The 19,272-nt window shown below is 38.1% G+C and overlaps 1 protein-coding gene across 5 annotated transcripts in view; it reads right to left on the reverse strand.

Annotated features, from left to right (window-relative positions):
• Window positions 1-529: 529 nt before the first annotated feature.
• LOC107400241 (uncharacterized) overlaps window positions 530-19,272 on the reverse strand; it is a 40,542-nt gene continuing 21,799 nt past the window's right edge. For all 5 annotated transcript variants that reach the window (XM_076561673.1, XM_076561670.1, XM_076561671.1 and 2 more), the window contains 11 exons: window positions 17,814-17,963; window positions 16,640-16,770; window positions 14,935-15,008; window positions 10,708-10,795; window positions 9,257-9,425; window positions 6,458-6,885; window positions 4,991-5,137; window positions 4,361-4,498; window positions 4,186-4,274; window positions 2,962-3,154; window positions 530-1,160 (listed from right to left, as the gene is read on the reverse strand). In XM_076561673.1, the coding sequence (XP_076417788.1) occupies window positions 1,053-1,160; window positions 2,962-3,154; window positions 4,186-4,274; window positions 4,361-4,498; window positions 4,991-5,137; window positions 6,458-6,885; window positions 9,257-9,425; window positions 10,708-10,795; window positions 14,935-15,008; window positions 16,640-16,770; window positions 17,814-17,963 (1,715 nt within the window). In that variant the 3' untranslated portion in view covers window positions 530-1,052. The remainder of the gene's footprint in view (window positions 1,161-2,961; window positions 3,155-4,185; window positions 4,275-4,360; window positions 4,499-4,990; window positions 5,138-6,457; window positions 6,886-9,256; window positions 9,426-10,707; window positions 10,796-14,934; window positions 15,009-16,639; window positions 16,771-17,813; window positions 17,964-19,272) is intronic.

Below are 19,272 nucleotides of genomic sequence, written 5' to 3' on the forward strand. Positions count from 1 at the left end.
TCCCTTCACTTGTATGTTACGCCACAAAATAAACCTCCCTTTTAACTACAAAGAGTAGCTTAATAATTTCACCAATACCATCTCCTCCTACTTCCACAATTGTGTAGACAACAGCGGATATGTTCTTCTTGGTGCTAGAACAATGAGCAAGATCACCTTTTAGGCTGTATTGCTGGGGAGATGATCCCTGGAGCACACTGCCCAGCCAGTCTAGTCTAATTGTGGGCTCTAGGTTCAGTGGTAGACTCTGTCTTAAAAACTTAGAGAGAGACAACACACAGACACACAAATGCTAACAAACCAAACAAAAAGGCTGCGCACAGAGCAGGAGCCTATATTCATTGCCACACAGGAGGGTAGCAGCCACCACTGATATCTATAAGTTTGACAAATAGGATGATATGCTAGGAACAGGCACTGTGTGAGATGTTTAGCTCTAGAACATGGGTTCTTCATCAGGACATATGCAGGGGTCCACCAAGTCAGTAATACTCCTATGATCTCAATGTCAACCACACAGACACAAGACTTACAGTAAAGCACAGTGTTTATTAAGCAAAGATGTACCTTATTTTGAGCAGATATTAATTTCTCACAATTGGAAATCTATTTCACATATGTTACCCAATGTAACAGGGTTATAGGGCTACAGAAGGGATGTGGGAATAAATCAAGATTAAGACCCCAGAATTTGGGGAAAGGACATGGTGGAGTGGCTTTTTCCATATTTCAAACTTATGTGGCATTTTTTATTGTTGCAAAAAAAGTCCCCTGAACATATGTCCATTGAAGTCAGCTTGCCTCATGAAATTGCTTGCGGCAAGTAGGGGCCAGTGAATACTTGCTATCACACCCAAAGTCGGATGTGACAGATTCCTTCTGTAGCATCATTTCCAATAAACTGGTTATGCTTTAAAAATCATTAGAAACTCAATTTTTGAATAGAAAAAAAAAATAACCCACCCTCCCTCTCCCATAAAGGGACTCTGCCCATTTTGTATGTCCCTTTCCCACACAGACCATGGTGGTCTGTCTTCTGCCTCATCTTCCCCTCATGGATGAGGATCAATATTCTCTTCAGCCTGAAAACAACCTGAATTTTCTTGACCAGGTGGAATCAAGCGTGTCCCATTCTCTCTTTGGCGGTTAGAAGAGGCAAGCTGAAAAAAAAGAGAGGGGGGGTGATAGAGTGAAATATTTTGCTATACTTCTTTGGCCCATTGTGTGACTATGGAAGGATCCTTTTATTTCAATGTAGGGAACTGACAAATTCCTTTGCAGTAGGGGCTTACAGGGTGATAGTAGGAGAGAGAGAGAACTGGGAAAGACATGAGGACTGTCCCATTTCTTCTTCCAGCTTCTTCTTGGCTTAGTGGCAGTCCTGAGACCTCAAAATTGCCTTTTAAGCTGAAGCAGGTGTGTCTTGCCCTCAACTTTTCTGCAACCAGGCCTAGCCAAAGTCCACCTTTAGGCTTGGACTTGCATTTCTACATTTTCAGAGTGGAAGGAGAGGTGACAGCTCCCACCAGGGAGTGGAGGAGGACAAGCACAAAGGCAGTGTTACCAAGATTTCTGTTGTAGGACTTTTTTTTACTCTATTTTGAAATGAAATAGGACCCAGTAAGTGGAACCTAATGAGATGAGTAAGAAAAAAATGGAGTAGATACTGGGCTCCAATCTGGGCAGACAGCTGAAGACCACAGCAGTCAGAGCAGGAATGACCAGAAGGCAGAGAGCTGATTCAGTGTGGCCTCACGGTGAAGCCCTTAATGCTCCTACTCTACTTCTCTTAAAATGAGCTATCTGAATCCCTACCCTCACTGGCCTGCACTATCAGATCAACTTGGTGACAACTTTCACTATTAGGGCTCCATTCAAGGGTGTCATTGTCTTGGTAAAAGGCAAGAAATGAGGTACTATTGAAGTCTACTTTGCTAAAAGCCCCATCAGATCATTTGCTCATTTTGATCTCTATATAGGCAGTCCCTCATTGGGACCCAATTTCTAATGACACTGATGGTTTAGTTGGTCAAGGCATGTGTTTGAAAATGTTATACATTAAGCTGGTTAGAATTTCTAAACATTTAGAATGTCTAACCATACTTTTGATTACTATCTTTGTTTATGGTAGATTGTGTTGTAGGATGAAAACATTTTTGTATGGGTTATTAATTTGTCAGATTTTATATTTCTGGTCCTCATAGGGCTAGCTGGGACTTTACATGAGGGGCTAATTCTTCTGTGTTATTGTCATCTGGACCAGCTTTTATACTGCAATCCCAGCCCCAACAGATGGCCCCCAAGTATGTCTGCCCTGTCTAACATAAGGCACCTCATAGATGCTTTATGTTAAAACACATTTAGAAATGTGAATTTTAGGGATTTTCTCAATATAATGAGACATACCCAAGTTAGGACCTAGACTGTATTGCAGGATCATAAGATCTGTAAATCCAGGAAACAATCTGGACTCAGCAATGAGTCTGGCATTAAAAATGAGTTGTGTCTCACTTTGATTAGGTAATCTATGCTGTGGAAGACTGAAAGTTAGGTTGTATTTGAGAATCATATATGGAGCTTAGTTATTCAAGGATCCAAGTAGACAATGATTTTACTCAGCAGTGAGTTTTACCATCACATGTATAACTTTCTTCAAACTGATAATGCTTTCTAGTCTGTATTTCAAACACAGTGCATATTCCTGAGGTGCCCTCCTTATGAAAAAGAGGCACAGAAGCCCTCTTGCTCCAAAAATAAAAAACTATAGGCTATCTCTATCATGTCCATTTTCTTTGTCTGTAAACCCAATGGTTGTTGACCCTTAATAAATGATGACGTTCTGTAAAGTGTCTCAAGGCATTGTGAAAATTATTATTTCATCCATAGCTGCATGAAATTTCCTTAGTTCCCCAATCCAGGTATGTTTGAGTCAAGACTTTCAGATGATCTGGGATCACTTACCTGTGACATTGCTAATGGGTGTTGTGAACTTGCAGATGGGTGACTTGACACTGCTGCTGATGGGTGATCGGTTGCTGCTAGAGGTTGATATGTCTCTGCTGCTTGTTGATATGGCAGTGGTGTTGTTTGATGTGACCTTGCCAATGGGCGATACAGCAGTGGAGGAGTATGATTGGCATTATTATTACAAAATCTGAAAAAGAAGAAATTTGGATCAGTGACATAGGTCAAAAATGATGGACCATGAGAAATTCTCCTGGTCTTGAGTGTTTGGTGCGTGTTTGATTTCAGTATAAGAACTTGCCAATGTAAAGGGAACACAGATGCTGAGATAAATTACAGTCAAGTCACTTGTCTCACCTGATTTCTTTTGTATCACATAAAGGGTTTCACTGTGACTGTGCTCTCTGTGGCCTTATATATGCCATTCCATCTGGCTAAAAATAACTACCTCAGGGATCTGGTGGCTGAGTAATACCTACCTGCAAGGCATATTTCCTAACATCAAGTCCAGGGTTCTTCCACAACCAAAAGTTTGGGCAATTCAGAGAATGATATGGATTGCAAAGCCTTACCAAAGACCCTGAATCTTCATTTTAATCCTTCTTAAGGTAGGCTGTGATGATGAGAAACATTACAAAACATGACACTGACCTACTTCGCTACGTGTAAGGGCAGATGAAAATCCCCATAGCTTTTTGAGACTCTGCTTCAGTAAGACAGCATTCATTTAAAAGCACATATTAGATCTTAACTACATGCTAGGAGGAGCCTTTTCTCTCTGGTATTTGAAGAGAGAGACATTATTATTGGGCTAGAATGTATATATGTCGTCATACTACATGATCCATGTTTAGCCTTTATATGCTGTTGCCTGTTCACAGAATGTAACAAACATCTTACATCTACTTCCATGGTTTTCATGGTCAATGCCTTCATTCCAAAGAAGCTGAAAAATGGACATGAAATTCTGAAGTTACTCAGCTGTGGTCACTAAAGACTTCTGTGCAAACACCCTGTGCTGAGAGTCTAGACTTGAGCAATGAAGCCCAAATGACTTCAAGGTTTGTATGTGAAATCTCTAGCTTTTAGGCTGTCTTATCTAGCCTTTCTGTGTGGAAGACCCTCCATTTCATCAACAGATCCTGAGATAGGCACTATATAGTCAGGAACAGGGGAAAAGAAATGGCCTCCCCCCTTTTCCCCAATCCATCTGTCTCTTACCTCTGTGTCTCATTTCGTGAATATGCAGAATTATCATTTCCAAAGGAATCAACAGGAATTCGTCCCAGGTCATTAGTAAGGTTTACCACCTGCACAAAACCAACAGTTATTGTAAAACAATACAGTATGCCACTCATCATCTTATCAACATCTTAGGCTCTGACTACTCCTGTACCTGATCTTGTGGCCGATATACCCGATTTTCTTGTCTTTGCCCCATCTGTTGCTGTGCCATCGGCCGTTCGTATGGTAAATTGCGAAGCATCTCAATACGTTGAGCCAACTCATATTCACATTGTTGTCGTTCCCTTTCCTGCAGGTTTTGACGTATCAGAAACAAATATAAAACTACTATGATGCCTGAAAAATCACCCCCGCTAGAGATGAACAATATTCAAATGAATCCCAAAATAATGAATGTCTGGTCTGTGTTCATACTGGGCTATGGGAACTACTGGCGGCTTTGGCAGCACTCTAGTCACAGACATGTGTGGGAGGCCAACTCCCACCTTTTAAAAGGTTTCTATAAGGAGGAAAGCATGCTCAAATCTTACTAGGAAACCTTGTGGGTCTCTACAGGAATGCCATTGGGTTACAGACTGTTGAGAATCCAGAACACCTGCACAAGCATGTGTATATCATTTAGCCTGTATACAGATCTACTTATTACAGATATTTTTAATGCTTTGGAGCAACTCAGTTGCAGCCTATGGGGTAGGCTAAGACAGGTAAAAGAAGCCAATCAAACTTCTTATGCAAGTGGAATTGCATTTCATTTATAAAAAGTAAAATGGACATTCCATACCTCTTCAATCTCTCTATAAGAAGTTGGTTCTTCATTGAAGGATCTAGTTATACTCAAATCATAGACCTGTGTCCTCACTTGTGGACCACAGAGTTGGGCAAACCTTTCCCCCAAAAGTGGACGCCGGGAATAACGTGGTCTAGTTGGCTGTAATTAGAAGGACACAAAATTACAAAGGTCTTGCTTTAGTTAATGGTTTTCCTTAGTGCACAGAACACAGTGAACATGGAAAAGTATTTTTTACCCAACCCCAAATATTTCGAAGCTACACTGGCTCCTGCTAAGAGCTGGCTGGCTCTCCTCAGCTCCTGTACACAGGCAGATTTCAGAACATCACTGATTATTTTAGGAATTTTTAAACCATAACTGCATTTAGAGTTTAATTGCCTCTTAATCCAAAAAAAAATAGAAGAAAAAACCAAAGACATTTTAGCATAAGGAATTTTTGTTTGTTTGTTTGTTTGTTTGTTTGTTTGAGAAAGAGTTTCTCTGTGTAGTTTTGGTGCCTGTCTTGGAACTCAATCTGTAGACCAGGCTGGTCTCAAACTCATAGAGATCATTTGGTTCTGCCTCCAATGTGCTGTGATTAAAGGGGATTAAATGGGTGCAGCTTCTTTTTTTGGGAGGGGGTATAGGCATTTTTCAAAGGATAAATGTATTCATATGGATTTCCTAAATAGTTCAAAGAAATTTCATAGTACTCCAGAAATCCCTGAAAGGCAAGAAGGCCTTTTCAAAAATGGAAAAATTGAGGCTCAAGAATTTGCTATTGTCACACTACTGGGAATAACAGAAATGCCTGTATTTTAGCTTTTCATTTTATGAAGATTGCTTAGGGCACTGCATAAGGAGATCTGGTTTTTGGGTCAGTAATAGGTACACATATTTCTACATTACTTATACAAAGCTCATTTCCTAGCCTATTCATCCTGTATAATTAAGAATTCTATCTAGTATAAAAAATGATTATCCAAATCCATGGTTATGTCCACAATCTCAAGGAGAGAAGATCAGAAGAGGAGAAACCTAGCTTGTTGTGGTATGTGCTGAGGGCAAGGGTGGGATGAGTTGTCAAGAAAGCTGTCTTTTCTTGAGATGGTTAGCATTGCCTCACAACTGATGAAAAGCAGGACCCTTAGAAATGCTGTGTTTTCAGAGCTGCTCAATTTCCCACTTACTTCAAAATTTCTCACCAGTATTTAACATCCTTGTATATTTTACAGTATGAGAAACAGGGGGGGGCATGTGGTATACCTCAAAGAACATCCAAACCTCCCAGTTTGTAAAGGTTCAAGGGTTCTTCTCATCTGTTTTTGAAAAGCTAGTACATCACAGTTATATATGTTTTTGAAAAATAGAGATCATGCTTTCTATAAAGCAAACCTGAGCAAACAATGAATTTAATCTCAATGATGTTAGAGGTCCAAACAAAAAGAGAAATGAAATTTGAAAGACTTTCAGATGTACCTCAGTTACAACACTGGGTGGCAAATCTCTGCGCACCATAGGTTCCACCAATGCCTTTGGGTGCATAGGCCGTACTACTGTGCTTGGACACTTTGGGGCTGTCTCAACTATCTTTTGATGTTCTTTTCCTTGGTCCACGATGGGTTCTTGGATTTTAGGGCCGTTCTTAACTTCAATTTGTTCTACTATGACACAGGAATCTTCATCTGAAGGACGGGGCACTTCATGAATAACATGGTCTTTGGGATTAGAGCCCGTTGCCTCTTCCAAGGCTTTCTTCACATCCTCATTACTGCATTCTCGTTCTGGAGAAGCCTCTTCTTCCTCGCTGTCACTGAGAAGAAATTCTGGAGCTACTTCAAATTCTATGTCCACGGGATCTTGAAAGTACTTTGGATCTATTGGAGAGCCCTGTCCAAATGTAGAAGCTGAGGAAGGAAGCACAAAAGAGAGCATGAATATAATGGTAAAATATGCCAGCTTTATACAACAGGACAGTATGGATTAATTTTATGATTAAGAATGGGATATGCCAGGTGCTAGGAATCACTTGGATAACAGTAGTTTAAAGCCATTCATATTTGAAAGTAAAGGACAAGTAAAGTATGTCTGAATTTCTGTCCACCTCCCAGTTTACACTGCTGCTTAAATCCAGGCCAGTTGTTAGTAACCTTTCATGGCAACATTCTGCGGGCTCTACTTCAGAATATTTGGTGTCCTATAATAACAAAGCTGAAATATAACTCTGTAAGATGTTGCAATACACCTTTGCTTTAATAGCTGAGAAAAGACAATAATGAAGAATTCTGACATCATTTGGAAAATTTACTTGACATACTTCCTATATGACCTAGTAGGCTCACAGTCAGGAATTTACCCAAGCAAACTTAAAGTTCCACACACAACTTTTAGGAAAATGTTTGTAGTAAGGTTATTCACAGTCGGCAAAATCCTGAAAGCTACCCAGATGAACCTCCACTGATGGATAGACTAAAATCCTGTAGTATATTCATAAAGTCCAATAAAATGAAGTGGATCATTGTGTCCTCTTGTGACATGCAAAGTTGCTAACTGTACATTTCTAAGTGAAAGAAGCCAGGTAGGAAAGGCTTCATATTAGGAATAGGAATGAAACCCAGTGGTGTTTTGCTTATGCAATGTGTGACACTAGGGGGATCAAAATAAAATGGCTAAAATTTCTCTCTTTGTTCATTTTTTCCTGTACTGTTCTTTCAACTCAAATTATTTTATTTTTTGTGACAGAATTTCATGAATTCCAGAATTGCCTTGAATTTATTATATAGTAAGAATGGCCTTGAACACCTGATCTTTCTACCCCTACCTTCTGAATTCTGCATTGAAATTTTCTTCTAAGTCCAAAATTATTTCAAAATGAAAAAAATTACAAAATGTAAACATGAGAATCAGGCAGAGTGACCCAAATTACACCTCCAAACTACTCTGGGCAACTTGAGGATGCACATCTCACCACAATGATATGGATATAAGCAAATTGCCCATCAACCATTATATCAGTTTTAGATTTTCCATTTTAGTCATTTTGGCAAAATTCTAGTTTCTTGATAGTTTCAGTGTTCAGAATTTTGACTAAACTCTTGTACTATCAAACATTTCCAAATCATTTTTGAACCTTAACAGTATATTTGCAATTTTCTGATACCAAATGAAGAAACTCAAATATCAGTAAGCCATAGAATGAGACCCAGAAGTTTCTCAATTTCAACATTTGTTGCTAGATATCTTGATGTGCTCTTTTGACTGGAAAGGACAGCTGTAAAAGCTTATAAGGATTTGTCCACAGTTGGTTTAACAGTAATGAACATAATTCCTCAGAACAAACCTACAAGGTAAATACAGACATGTAGGTTATGAGCAATCACTGCTCATGTAAATGTAAGAAATAGTCACACACACACACACACACACACACACACACACACATACACACACACCTGTGCTGTTTTCAATGGATAGTTTGAAATAGAGTTATGAAACCTACAGAAATAATGGACTTGAAATTACTAAAAACTATGTAAACATTAAAACTACATCTGGAACTGAGAAAATAGAATAAAAGATTAACCACAATACCTGAAAATTCCACAATACAAAGCTCTACAATAACGTGGAAAATTGATACCCATCCTTTTCTCAAGTGTTGCAGGTTTTTTATATAATTTTGTAATTAGCACTTTATTGAAACACATAAAAGGAACAACACTATTTTTGAGGGATTAATCTATTTGCCTCTACTCCTATTAAAATTTCCTAGCAAAGCACATGCCAGTGTTTCTGTCACCCCAGCACTCAGGAGTAGAGGCAAAAGAATTGCTATGATTTCTAAGACAGGGTGAATTATACATCAAGACTCTGTCTCAAAACATCAACAAAAAACAATGAAAGCATGTTGCTGCAATAGACTAGACTACATGGACACAAGTGATAAAACATTATTTCATCAAAGACAGTTCTCCACAATGTTTATAGTATTAAAATAAAAAACAACTGAATAATACTAATTCAGCAGAAAGGAGGAAAGTCTGCACATTTCTTGTGTGGATTTATAAAATGTATAAGAGCCCTGATTGCTTTAATCTATGAGAAGATCCTTACTTTATTGCTCTGAAATTATCATCTGAATAAATTCACAGAAAATGAGCAATTTGGACTTGACATCTGTGTTTTCATACCAAATACTATCTTTATTTTAAACCTTGCAACCACCTCAAATGCCATTCCATTTTTCTAGTCCACATCCAAATAGCTGGTTATACCTACCCGGTGAAAATGATGCTGCTGAAAACTCTATGGATGAAGAGCTTGTGGTCGTGCTCACGCTTGTATCTACACTTATTATTGAGCATGTACTTGATTGAGACGGTGGCCTGATCTTAACTAATTCAAATGGAATTTGTCGAGTGGCCGGTTGAATATCTATAATCTCAACCTGAATTTCCAAAAGAAGGTAACACATTTCACTAACCAGATAGAATAAGATGAAAATAAATGGAAACATAAGCAGGAACCCAAATTTTAGATATAATTTTAAACATACTTCAATCAATTGAAAAGCCAATACAACATCCCACATATCTTCTTTAAAATATTGTTGTAAGGTACTAAGCTTCAAAATATTTTGGATAGTAGCCACTGGTGGGTTTTCCCAGAGTTCCTGCACATGCAAAGCATGCTTCAAGCAAGTGAAAGCCAAGTAAGAGACGATTAATGTTTTAGGTTGATTAAATGGGATGGTATCAGTAAGAGTATTTTGGCTGTAGTAAAGGAATCCATTGCTGTCAGTTTCCCTTAGGCTGCTTGTGTTTTAATCAAATGCTAAGTTTAACCACTTATGGATGCTCAACTTGGAATCAGGCAAATTACCAAGAAACTAGCATTAAATAGAAAATTCTCTAAAATTAACATGCAATTTGGTGGGGACTGGAGAGATTTCTCAGTGTTCAAGCACACTGGCTGCTCTTCCAGAGGACCTGGGATTGATACCCACCAACCACATGGCGGCTCATGACCATATGGCAAATGGGAGTTTTTGCTCTCTGTGGAAGCCTAGCATTGCAAGAGTGAACAGAGCAGTCTGTTGTTCAGCACTGCAAGGGTGTATAAAGAGGATACCATCAGCCTAGAATGTACTAAAATTGAAAATTAAAAGAACTGTTTCTACAAATAATGTGTATATGTGTGTGTATACATGTGTATGTGCAGATGCTTGTGCACATGCAAACTTGTATTTGGAAGCTACATGACAAGCATAGGTGTCAAGTCTCTCAAACTATCCAAGCAAGCCTTGATAAACTTGTATTTGTGACAAGGTCTCACTTTTTAGGCCAGGTTCTTCTGGAACTCACTATGTAGCATAAGCTGGCCTGAAATTTGCAGCCATCCTCCTACATCATTACCCGAATACCTAGCATTACAGGCATAAACCAAGATGCCCAACTTTCAAACTTTCTTTACAAAATACAAAAAAATAAACATTTTCTATGATGTCTGGAAAGGAGTTTAGCTTGATATTTTTCTAAGTTATCACAGAGACTATTCTAAGCATGGACATTTCTTACAGAAAGAAAAAAATATACTATAGGACACTGCCATGCTCACAAGACAGTTACTAAAATGAAAGCCTTTCTATGGTGGCAAAACATATTAACTAAATAATAGAATTACAAGGAAAAAGGCCGAGGGTTCTATGTAATGGCTGTCAATGTACATACGTTGTTAACTGATACAGGATGTTTTGCTTTCAAATATTTAGCCTTGCGATTTTTTTGAATTCTCTTCCTCTTGCGTCGTTTTCGAAGCCTTAATAAAATCATAAAGAAATCATTATCAAAATGTGTTTTGTGTACTGACCAGGAAGCTTCCTCTCTGCTGGCTAGCTTTCAAAGTACTGAAAGGGTTATTTAGGCTGAACGAGGGAGAAGTCATCAATGGTCTTACCAGCTGTGAACATTGTGATCACAATAATGATTGGCATGGCAAGATATGCACATGTTTGCAATAGTGGCATGAATGCTATGGGGACAAACAACACATTTCTGAATTGATTGAAGGACCCACCACAGGAGGAAGAACAGATGACTAGCATCATAAATCTGACAAAGGACACAAGGCTGACAAGCTCACCAGCCGCAAGGTTGAATCAACTTGACATTATTTTGCAAAATAATATAGTATCAAACTGCCCTCTAATTTAATATCTTTATGCCAGGGATTAGTGTAGCTCACGGGACTCATCAAAGAAATTTCTTTGTGCAGTATTCGGTGGTTAATATAGAAACTCACAACTGGTCAAAGTGCAGAGAATAAATGTTACTGTAGTATTTAGTCCTACATAGTAAATCTATGATCCCCTGCCACACAAGTCTTAGGGACTAATGCAGAAGATAGGGCAAGCAGACTGTAAGACCAGAGATCAAGGATAAAACAGTGTCATCTTGACCATGACAGGATCAGTGCACTCATAAACTCATGGCAGTGGTATGGCCTGCATGAGATCTATGTAAGATCAGGTCAGTCAACAATCCAGAATGGAGTGGGGAGGGGCTCATAAGCCTCTATCCCTAATTTGGGAAGCTGTTGACAGTTTGTGTTTTCTGGGGAAGGAAGCATCAATTTTACTTAAGACTATGACCATTGGTAGGCTGAACAACTTTTAGTGGATGACCCCAAATCCATGAGCACAAATCAGACTCAGTGGAATATGTAAAAAAAAAAAAAAGAGGCCAAGAAGTTGGGAGGCACAGGGGTGGAATGTGAGGGAATGGATCTAGGAAGAATTAGAAAGAGAAGCTGGGGGTGAGTATTATCTAAATATATCCTGTGAAATTCTCAAAGAATTAATAAGGATATTATATTAAAAATCTGTTTTATATAATGATAGATAAGTATGGAAATGTCATAATGCAAACCCATTACTTTGTATGCTTAACTTTAAAATGTACTGTGTCTTAGGATTATAAGTATGATTCAGTGGAAGAACATTTAGCTAATATGTGTATAAGCCTGGTTATCCCTAACATTCTAAAACACACAGACACAAAAACAGAGTTTAGTTTGAGAGGCCAAACAACAGAAAAATTCCATCACTCCAAAATACAAGAGGATGAATTATCTTAATAAATATGACTTTAAAAAACACAAACAAACAAAATAACCTAACAGTAAATGTGGTAAATGACACCTTGGAATATGTGAGTGCATTCAGAAGAGATAAAATAGAGGAAAAAAGCCTGTCAGTGAGTTATTGCATGCACTTGCATATATGATTTGTACATAAAATGTTGAATAATTACTTGGTTATTTTTTTGGGGGGCGGTTCAAGACAGGGTTTCTCTGTGTAGCTTTTGGAGCCTGTCTTGGAACTTACTCTGTAGACCAGGCTGGCTTTGAACTCACAGAGATCCACCTGCTTCTGCCTCCCAAGTGCTGGGATTAAAAGTGTGTGCCACCACCGCCTGGATAATAATTACTCTTACTGGTTTGATTTCCAATGTGAAATAATTTAAACATAAACAATGTCATGTATTATTTATAATATCTAAACACTTAAAGAAAATTCTAAGACAGCAAACACACACACACACACACACACACACACACACACACACATACATGTTGATTTTCTTTTGGAGGCAGGATCTCAATGTATCCCAGACTAGCCTTAAACTTAGTATGTTACCATAGAATACCTTACATTTGTAATCTGGGGGTGGGAGAGATGACTCAGCAGTTAAGAATACTGGCTGCTCTTTCAGAGGGCCTGGGGTTCATTTCCCAGCACCCTTGTGGCACCTCACAACTGTCTGTAACTCCACTTCCCTGGTGTCTCACACCCCACTCTGGCCTCCATGGGCACTGACACAGGCTTGGAATCCCAGTATCTGGGAGACAGAATCAGACTACCACAGAAAGCGACCAACCAGGGCTACATAGTAAGATCTTGTCTCAAAAATACCAAACAATACTGGGCAGTGGTGCATGCCTTTAATCCCGGCACTTAGGAGGCAGAGGCAGGAGGAGCTCTGTGAGTTCGAGGTCACCCTGGTCTACAGAACAAGATCCAGATGTGGTGCTCAGACATACATGCAGGCAAAGAACCAGACACATAATGTTTTTAAAACTTGATCTGCCTACTCCCACCTCTGGAGTCTGATATTATAGGCACATACTACTAACTCCTCCAAGTTTATGCTTTATCAACTGAACTACATTCCCAGCCCCAGAGCTTTTATACATCAAATTTACATTTCATACAATTCAATTAAAGCTTTAAATTCAACGATTTTGGGCACATTCAGATCATACAATTACTGGAGTAATTTTAGTTCCCTTGAGGGTTTTAGTCCTTTTGTATTTACATATTTTTTTACATGTTGATGACTGAAATCAGGACTTTGCAGTTGCTGGGAAAAGCCCTAAGATAAATCCCCAACCCTTAGAGAATTTAAGAACATTTTCTTATCTAACAAAAAACACTATACTGTTCTAGCAATCATTCCCCTCTGTCCCCATCCACATACAACACCTGGCCAGAGGCAACCACTTTCAGTCTTTGTAGAATTCTCCATTGTGTCTTTACAGATGAGTGGAATTTAAAAGTCTGTCTTGGCTGAATTCTTGGCCAGCTTCAGGGACTTCTGGTTGCAAGCTCAACAGACAACTATACTAGACCCAGACTCCTCCCATCCCTCATTTATGCCCAACAGACAACTGTACTAGACCCCGACTCCTCCCATACCTCATTTTAAACCAATCATTGAAGACTGAAAACATCAAGTCTTCCCTGGCTTTTTCTCAACTTGGTGTCTTAGCTGCAGAATATTGTTACTTTTTATCCATCTGTTTTCAACTGTGAATTTTTTAGGTAGTAAACAGCCTGGTACCTGGGTCTCCCAAGTACTTCAGATGTTAATCTTTCATCTTAAAATGATTTAGTTTGGCAAACTGTCTTAAAGGGTAAGCTTAGGGTTTTCTTAATATCTTGAAGCAACTTTTTACCTTCCAATTACCTTGTAGGCTGTACACAGTGACCCATACCTTTAATCATATCAATTGTGAGGCAGAGGCAGGTAGATATCTGTGAGTTCTATGCCAGCCAGGTCTACATTGTGAGTTCTAGGATAGCCAGGATAACTCTGAGCTATTGATTCTCTTACTCTATATCTCAATTACTGTCATGCCTGCTTTTCAATATTCCTATTGTTTAAAAAATATTTATTCATTTTTTATGTGTGTATGTGTTCATTCATGTATGTTACTTGTTTGAAGGACTGAGGAAAAGTTTCAGGAATCAGGCCTCTCTTTCCATCCTTTTGGGTCCCAAGAATTGGACTCTCATACTCAGGTATATATTGTATTTTTTTCTGTCCTTTATTCTAGGATAATTATTAGACCAATCTAGAAAATAATGCAACAGATACTGGATACATGATCACTTACATACATTAAAATACACAGATCTGGAGCTGGAAGTGGTTGTATATACAAATACACATACAGATAGATAGATGATAGATGATGTTGGTGATGATGATGATAGATAGATAGACAGACAGGCAAGAAAAATCTACACATTTTATGATAATTAAAAATTTAAAAATTAAAAGTAAACCAGGCAGTGGTATGCATTCCTTTAATCCCAGCACTCCAGAGGCATAGCCAGGTAGATCTCTGTGAGTTCGAGGCCAGCCTGGTCTACAGAGTAAGTTCCAGGAAAGGCTCCAAAACTGCACAGAGAAACCCTGTCTCGAAAAATCAACATAAATAAATAAATTGAAAATAAAAAGGCAATTATCTGTGTTCTGTGGGAAAACTATAAATTATATTAAATGATGTGTTAGGTTCATTCCAACAAATTGGTCATTTTAGATTTATTAAAATCCTTAGATGATCTTTTAATTGCTTTGATTTTAATTACTTACATCCATGATATCTCTTACCTGCGGTGCTGTATATCAGTGTCATCATCCGATTCAATAATTATAATAGTAGGTTTAATTTTAACAGGATGTTTCTGAAAAAAAATTAGCATATTTGTTTCCATTGTTGTCATCATCATTTTGGCATTTCTTAGAGTCAAACCTATATAGCCTTGTGCGGAGTAGAGCTACACCCACTCCCAGCCCCTTAATTGTCATTTAAATGTATCTGTATACTAAATATTACCTGATATTTATCACATACATTACATATTCAAGATACAACTGATCCACATGTTAGTGTGAGGAAGACACTGGGTTTACAGGTATGAAACGAGGTATACACATACAATGGTTTAGCCCAACACTAGTAGATCCAGAAGATGAATTTCACTTTGACTCAAATTCTCACTATTTTATTCCATCATACTGTACAGACTGTTTTGACCACTATCTCTCTGTTCTCTTGAGATATGTATTCCAAAAGATCCACTGATATAGAAATAATATCCTAGAGGCCCAGAAAATAAAAACTGTAGGAAATCACAAAAATACTTCCTGGTGTCATGATGGTGACTAGTGGAGAACCAAGAAATATTTGTTTTCTCTTTCCCAGGAGAGCAAACAGACCTTGGGGCTGAGTCCTACATATTAGAAGACAGTATTCTCACAGCAGATAATGGAATTCAGGTCCCAGAGGTTTAGTACAAAGGAAGAATGCATGAGGAAATCAAATCAGACCAACTTCCTTCAGTTTTTCCCACTTTCCTTACTATCTTCAATATTGAGAAGTGGTTTATTCTAAAATTGAATGTAGGAACCATCTACTCTGCCATCACAATAGAAGCATGGTCCACAGGCCAAATGGAGCTCCTCATCTGGGCCACCAATACTGCACAGTCTACAATGTTCTAGTCCAGTCTGTATCTGCTGATAGTGCCTCCATTCATCTCAAATCCTGAAATTTATATCCCCATGACTACAATCAGTCCAGACCTGCCATCCACATCTGGTTAGCTCCATTCTTGTCTCTTTATGCTTTATGATCTACCTATAAAGCAGCCTGGTGATTTCAGTCCATATCATACTACCCCTCTGCATTCTAGTGCATTTAGCATAAATTCCATATGCATTAGTACAGACGGTGAAGTTCTGTACAATCTGTCCCCGACCTGCCTCCACTATTCTCTTACCATTTTCCCCTCATTTGAGTCATATAATCATTTTTTTTCTTCAAACTCTCCAAACTAGGATCAAGGCACTCTCTGCAAATTGTCAGTTTTTTTTAATCATTCTTGGCATCCTATAATCCAAACACAAATCACCAGAGATACCCTACCAACTCTCATCCCTGTGACATTTTGCATCAATGCTTTGTTTATTGTCTGCCTCTATGTATTCCTCTGGCACTTAACACAACATCTGGGACATGAAAAGTGTCCCATGTTATTGAAAGAATAAACTAAAGGAATTTCAACCTATCACTTGGATTCTAAAAACTCACTTTTCCTTTGAGAGGCTAAAAATAAAACAGAAAACAAAACAAAACAAAAAACTATCCAAGAGAAAAAACCAGAGCTGTTGTTAGATGGAATTTCACTTACTAACAGAAACATACAAGTTGTTCTTTCTTTACTGAGTATTGAATGTTTGTGCACTGATGTCCAGAGGCTGAAAATGAAAATGATATGCCTTTCAAAGTGTGAGAAACAAACAGCATACTCACTGATTCAGGTTTTGTACGAAGAACTGAAATGGTTCCCACAAGATAGTATTGCTGATCCCATAACATCGTTGGAGTTGATGACTGAATGCTTCTGCTATTTGTACCATAGTTTCCAAAAAATGCAAATGACTCTAAGGTTGACAGACACCATGGCAATTAAATTAAAATACATACTAGATAAACAAGGATGAAGACAATTGCCACATCACAATGCTATTTGTCATCTCTATGGCATTTTTCAATATTCTGAGCCATGGGATTTTCCTGGTCTTGCTTCCCTTTCATCCCAGCTCCCAAGATGGTTACCACCAAAATATGAGACACTCATACAGAAAATCAAATGTGAATTTGTGCTGATGTCAATCTTTTGCTGTTGCCCTATGTATTGCTGTGGTAGTCTCTAAAAAAACATGGTGTGTGTGTGTGTGTGTGTGTGTGTGTGTGTGTGTGTGTGTGTTTGTGTTGTGTGTGTATAAGTATAAATGTACATGCATCTATCCAAGTGTTTTTTAAAGATATTTCAACTTCCAAGAAACATGAGAAATGTCTTAACAAGTATTTGGGTACCTAAAGCATAAAGTATAGTTTGCCTCTGATTACGTTAGATGTTTTATGGCTCCAAAGCAGTTAATTTTAGTTATGTATGTTGATTTATCAGCTTGTACTTCCTTAAATCTCAAAAATTATACACTAGCCCCTATAGTACACATTACATAATTGATAAACTTTTTTTCCTATATTAGTGTACAGAACTTTAGTGTTTATATTTTATATATTTGTCTTTGATAGGATGTTAGGACTTTAGGCCCCAGTTAATCCAATCTGTGGTATGATTTACAAACTAAAAAATCCATTTGTAAGTTTCAGTATTCATGGGTTTCCCTTTAAGCATGGCAGTGCGTTAAACTTTAGGAATAGGCTTTATATTTTATTTTGTTTTGTATGAGGAGACAGCCATTCTTTATTAATCTAATCCAACATGTTTCACTATGATTCCAGCTTATAAATTTCACTATTATTTTTAATGTCTAATAGGTGTAGCCAAAAATTGTCAGTGTAGGGGTATCAAAGATTTTGTAAATACTAATATTACAAAAACATGTATGCTACCAATTAGGAATACACCACTCCTGTACATCATTTAAAAATCATGGGCTGGAGCTGGGTTGCTCACCATCATAGGAATCCTGCAGGTACAAGATGAATTTTACATACTCATATGTGTCCCTGATGTTGTACATGTTCGTGTAATCATGTGTTTCCAGAGCATTTTGGGCAGCATTTCCTTTTCTTATATAACAGCAAAATTCAATAAGGTTGCCAACTAAAGAGAGAATGAAACAAATTAAATTGTATAGTCAGAGGGATTATTTCAGTCAATGAAAGTCTTCTTTAGTCAAAACAACATTTTTTTTTGTTGTGGAAGGGTTTCTCCATCTAGCCCTGGTTGTCCTCAAACTCTCTCTGTAGACCAGGCTGGCCTTGAATTCACAGAGATCTGCTTCTGCCTCCTGAGTATTGGGATTAAAGACTGCTTCTGCCTTCTGAGTACTGGGATTAAAGGTGGGCACCACCACATCCTGCACAGGACAACATTTTAAAGAACACAATTTTCTTTCCATGAATGATGGTACTCATAGGGCTATCATCTATAGAATAGTGTACCACCCAGAATATAAAACACTAGTATTTATAGAGCATTACTGCAATGTGGTGATATTTTATTTGTGCTGAAATTTGTTGATATTTTATTCATATGTTAATAAATAATGTTTGCCCGGAGATCAGAGGTCATAGAGAGCTATAAATAAAAGTCAGGTGGTAGTACATGCCCTTAATCCAATCACATGGCAGAGTCTCTGTGAGTTCAAGGACACAGCCAAGTGTAATGTCATACTCCCTTCATCCCAGTGCCAACCTCTGAGACCTGGAGGTCTGTACAGACAGGCAGTGAGGAGAAAGTGAGGTGGCTGGGCTAAGAGCAAATGAGAAGGCAGAACAATAAGGCAATAAAGGCTCGGGTTATACAAAAAGAAGCAGATTCTCTTGGGAAGCTACAGTGGCATGGTGAGCTAAGGTTACTTGGTGCCTATTCCTATTTCTCTGATCTATGTGGCTTTCACCCCTGTATTTGGCTCTGTGTATCTTACTTAATAAGACTGTTTAGAAATTTGTCTATACTGCAATTCGAGAAATACTGCTATAAGTAGGGTTTAGGGTAAAGAAAAAGACAGGGCTTGGGTTGACTTTTCAATAAAGAATTTTTTATTAGTTCTTTGAGAATTTCATATATGCATGTGGTGTATTTTGATCATATTCATATACCACTCCCACCAGCCCCTCCTAGAACCAGATCCTCATCCCCACTAATTCCTTCCCAATTTTGTGCCCCCAAAAAACCACACAATTCCAATTTGTGCTGCTCATACACTTCTGAATGCAAACATTCATTAGAGAATTGGTCCTTAAAACATGGGCTGTTACTCCTTTTGGGGACAAATGACCCTTTCACAGGCATCATCTAAGACCATCAGAAAACACAGATGTTTATAATACAATTCATAACAGTAGCAAAATTAGAGTTATAAAGTAGCAATGAAAATAATTTTATAGTTGGGGTCACCATGACATGA

This window comes from Peromyscus maniculatus, chromosome X (genome assembly GCF_049852395.1).
Source record: "Peromyscus maniculatus bairdii isolate BWxNUB_F1_BW_parent chromosome X, HU_Pman_BW_mat_3.1, whole genome shotgun sequence".
NCBI lineage: Eukaryota > Metazoa > Chordata > Mammalia > Rodentia > Cricetidae > Peromyscus > Peromyscus maniculatus.